The sequence below is a fragment of the Diachasma alloeum genome, unplaced genomic scaffold (assembly GCF_001412515.2).
Source record: "Diachasma alloeum isolate Michigan unplaced genomic scaffold, Dall2.0 Dall_scaffold_00381, whole genome shotgun sequence".
NCBI lineage: Eukaryota > Metazoa > Arthropoda > Insecta > Hymenoptera > Braconidae > Diachasma > Diachasma alloeum.
The window spans coordinates 125,935-130,086 of NW_021680520.1; the positions used below are offsets into that span (position 1 = coordinate 125,935).

The following is a 4,152-nucleotide window of genomic DNA, read 5'->3' on the forward strand; positions in this document are numbered from 1 at the left end:
CATCACACAATGCTTGCCACAAGATCTCATACACCTGTTTCTGGAAGATGGCGTGGGCGAAGTAAGCACTAGAAATCTATTGTATTATTACATCATCGAAAAAAAACTTTTTTCATTGAAAGATTTAGACGAACGGATCATAAGCTTTGATTTCGGACACTTCAAAGTGAATAAACCAGTTATTATCACACGTGAACAATTGGAGGATGATTTGAAACAAAGCGTAGCTGAAATACTAGGATTAATGCACACCTTGCCATTATTAATAAATGAGTGGATAACAGATGACGATGATGTTCTAGAGTACATGTGATGTCATGTACACCTGTTGCAGGTTACAAATGTGTGTTTTGCTTACGAGTTTCACACAGACAGTTGACCCCCTTCCACCAATGATAGAATTATTCATCATTAGATTTGACAGGTTGTATCCTGGTAAGAAACTCCTAAATTCCATTTCACAATCCATTTGTGTCGTTACATAAGACAATTTGGTCCTGCGCGTCAGCAATGGTGCGTGGGTTTCGAAAGAGCCCATAATTATTTCAAGTCATTGGCACCTGTCGTACGGAATTGTAAAAATATGCCCTACACTCTAGCTTATCGTCATCAAGCTCGACTCTGTTCTCGACTCACAACGAGTCCCGGTAATACATCTAAGAAATTCCTCTATCCAGGTGACGAAATCCAGTATGGGCAGATAATCTTACTCCAAAATCTTCCAAATTCACACTTATTCGATGATTATATACCTGAAGGAGACAAAGAGAATTGTCATTTATTACGATCTCGAAGAGTTAAACGTTTTGGTACAATATATGAGCCAAATTTTATCATTTTGTTGGAAATTGAGAAGGACTCACTTCCGGTATTTGGAGAGATTCACGAAATCTATATAATCAATGAAGAGATACTAATCGTGTATCGCACCTTAGAAAGACTCTATTACGGCGATGCTTTGAATGCTTATAAAGTTATGCAGCCCATTTAGATACATCATGATATGATCCCTGTGACCGAATTAATCTTTCCACATCCAGTATCACTCATAACGTATAACGACTTTCAATATGTACTCCGTCTGGATCATTAACATACTGAATTTTGGGGGTAATCCTTTGGATGTATGGTGAAGGAGATGAAATTTTGATTTTTTTCCAATTTTCAATAAAAAATAACAAAGGAAATAGTATTTTAAATTTCCTGTTCATTAACTTTATGATGTTACATAGTACATAAGTAAACATCAATAACAAATATTGCACGATAATGATAATCTTAATTGATCAAGTTCCACTCACAAATGAATACAATTGAATATATTGAACGATTGGAAGGTGTTCTTAATTCTCGGGTCATTTTAATGAATGAATAATTATGTTAGGGTAATTCTTCACCGTTGAAACATCTTGAAGGAACGGTCGAAAAACAATGTCAGAAGTGCAGTGGTGAACGAAATTAGTGGATTGTAAATATTTGGTTGAGTATGAAATTATTCAAATGATGGGAATTGAAATAAAAATTAAATTTTCTCTTCAATTCTTCAATGGACAATATCTGAATGAAGAACCTTAATAATGATGAAAACGACAAGGAGGGTGAGTGAATGAGAATTACGTGTTTCAATAAATGAGGAGTAGAGTGGTGAAAAACAAAGATGTATTACGTTTTGGTTAATGTTTAGTTATCTCGATAATAACTGGATATTGGTAGAATTGTCAAAGGACATTGTTAGAGATTGAGGCTAATATTAGGGCGGATTGGGGATACGTGATATGGAAAGGGTGAAAATTAAAGATACGCGGAATACTGGTGATGTACTTTATTTGTGGCGCAAACCACGCGTCTTCATTTCAGGAATACACGAATTGATGATTGACTCAAAATAATTGATAGTTAACTCGGAATTAATTGATAATTGAATCAAATAGAGACGCTACACAGAGCGTTCGACTCAATATACTCTATAGGTACTTTATAGATGAATCTCTGACTAACCGACGTATACTCTTTGAGGAGTAGGTTGATACTACTGAAAATTCATATTTGGCGATTTGCTTCGTGATTTACGCGTGGAGACGAAGGGTCCCGAGGTCGTTCGAGATTTTCCATTGAGCCCGGTCTGATAGAGAAATATTTGCTGCATTTCAAACATCCCGGGGGCCATTCATCATCAGGGATGATAAATTTCTGCGCTGAATTCTTCGTTGTTTGTCTTACTGGTTACTCGTTGGCTAGCTCTGGATCGCCTTCTGGAAGATGTTCTGCTGGCGGTGGGTCTGACAGTAAGAGACAGAGCTTAGTAATGTGTCTGATGAACGTCATGCAGGTGCTGGTGGTTCTCTCGATGTTAGGGGTACCATCTAGTCGAGTTGGTACTACTGCTCGTGATGTTTTGATCATTACAACCCTCGTTAGGCCATCTTCTCATGGGTGAACGGCTACTATTTTAACGAGTGGCCATTTTGCTGGTGGATATTCCTCGTCGACCATCAGGACCATGTCCCCAACTTTGATATTTTCTTGTCGTTGATTCCACTTGTAGATAGCTTGATACCTTTGGAGAGACTCTCTGGGCCAGAACTGTTGAATTTTCTGAGCGACTAGATTCCATTTCTGCAGTTTGCTGGGGTTCTCATTGATGATTGCTGGTTCTGGAATCAGCTGTAGAGGCTCACCAATTAGGTAATGACCTGGGGTGAGTGCTAGGTCATCTGGGTCATCTGACATTGGCGTGATTGGCCTGGAGTTTAAGCAGGTCTCTATCTGGATCAGGATACTGTTGAGTTCCTTGTAGGTAAATATCGACGGCCCAAGTACTCTTTTGAGGTGATACTTGGTAAATTTAACAGCTGCTTCCCACTTGCCTCCGAAATGGGGTGCTCTTGGTGGAGAGAAGCTCCGTTGAGTCCCATTTGTGGCGAGGGCAGCTTGAATCTGTTGATTCTCTCTGGACTCTTGATTGTAAAGCTTGTTGAGTACTCCTGAGACTCCAACGAACGTAGTAGCGTTGTCACTGTACCTAACCACGGGGATACTTCTCCTTCCGGTGAATCTCTTATAAGCTCCGATGAAAGCCTCTGTTGTTTGTCTAGAAACGAGCTCTAAATGGACTGCTGATGTACTGAACCACACAAATACTGCGATATGAACAATAGATGGTTGGGCATTTGTGAGTCGCCATTTGGTAATGGGGAAGGGACGGGCATAGTCTACTCCCGTATGGAGACAAGCTCGTGCAGGTGATATGGTCACAGAAGGCAGTTGGACCATTAGCTGCTGGGCCTATCTTCCTCGATGTCTAACGCAGATGGGACAGCATACGATGTATGCTCTCACTATGCCTCTGCCACCGATGATCCAATACTTCTGGCGAGTATAGGCTAGAGTGAGTTGAGTCCCTCCGTGGAGAGCTCTTCGGTGAGCTTCTTCGATGACCAAAGTTGTGAGGTGAGACTGACGAGGCAGAATAATTGGATGAATCTCATCAGGGTCTAATTGAGAATTCTTGCGACGGCCACCTAGCCTGATAATGCTCTCATTGTCTAGTTGGAGTCAGTTTTGCTAACGGATGACTCCATGGTAGTTGATGGTCTCTCTCGAGTCGTCTGTTCAAAGATGAGAAGTCTGTTCACGATAGATGCAAAATATTGATATTGTGTTATTTTTACCCAGAATAGCCTACCTTCGTTGAGTTCTCTAGATGTGAGGACAGGCGTCTGAGGAACTGGAACAACTGCTCGGTTCAGAGTAGCTGTTAGTTGGAGGACCTCGGATAGTGTTGAGTATCTGTTGAGGTCTGCCAAGGCATTTCTTAGATGGCTGTTTGATGTGATGGAGATGGCTTCGCTTCTATTGATACTTCTGCTGGAGAGTCGATTGGTGAAGATGGCCAGCTCTCAGGTTCCTGATTTATTCATTCAGGACCTGACCACCGTAGCTGATGTTCTGTTAGTTCTTTTGGTGAGAGTCCTGTGGATACACAGTCAACTGGATTTTCTTTACCGCTGATATGCCTCCAATTAGCGTCTGAAAGGAATTCCTGGATTTTGATGACTTCCCGCATTTTGATGATTTTGGACGGAATCCTTCCATCTTGATGGGTAGCTCTTGATCCAAGCCAGGGCTACGCTTGAATCAGACCATAGATAC

At 41.0% G+C, this 4,152-nt stretch overlaps 1 protein-coding gene across 1 annotated transcript; it reads right to left on the minus strand.

The window, feature by feature from the left end:
- Positions 1–2,427: 2,427 nt before the first annotated feature.
- On the minus strand, positions 2,428–3,273 carry LOC107041830. Its single transcript, XM_015262601.1, has one exon. It carries the CDS (start codon positions 3,271–3,273, stop codon positions 2,428–2,430), a length of 846 nt encoding a protein of 281 aa, XP_015118087.1.
- Between the last annotated feature and the right edge of the window lie 879 nt (positions 3,274–4,152).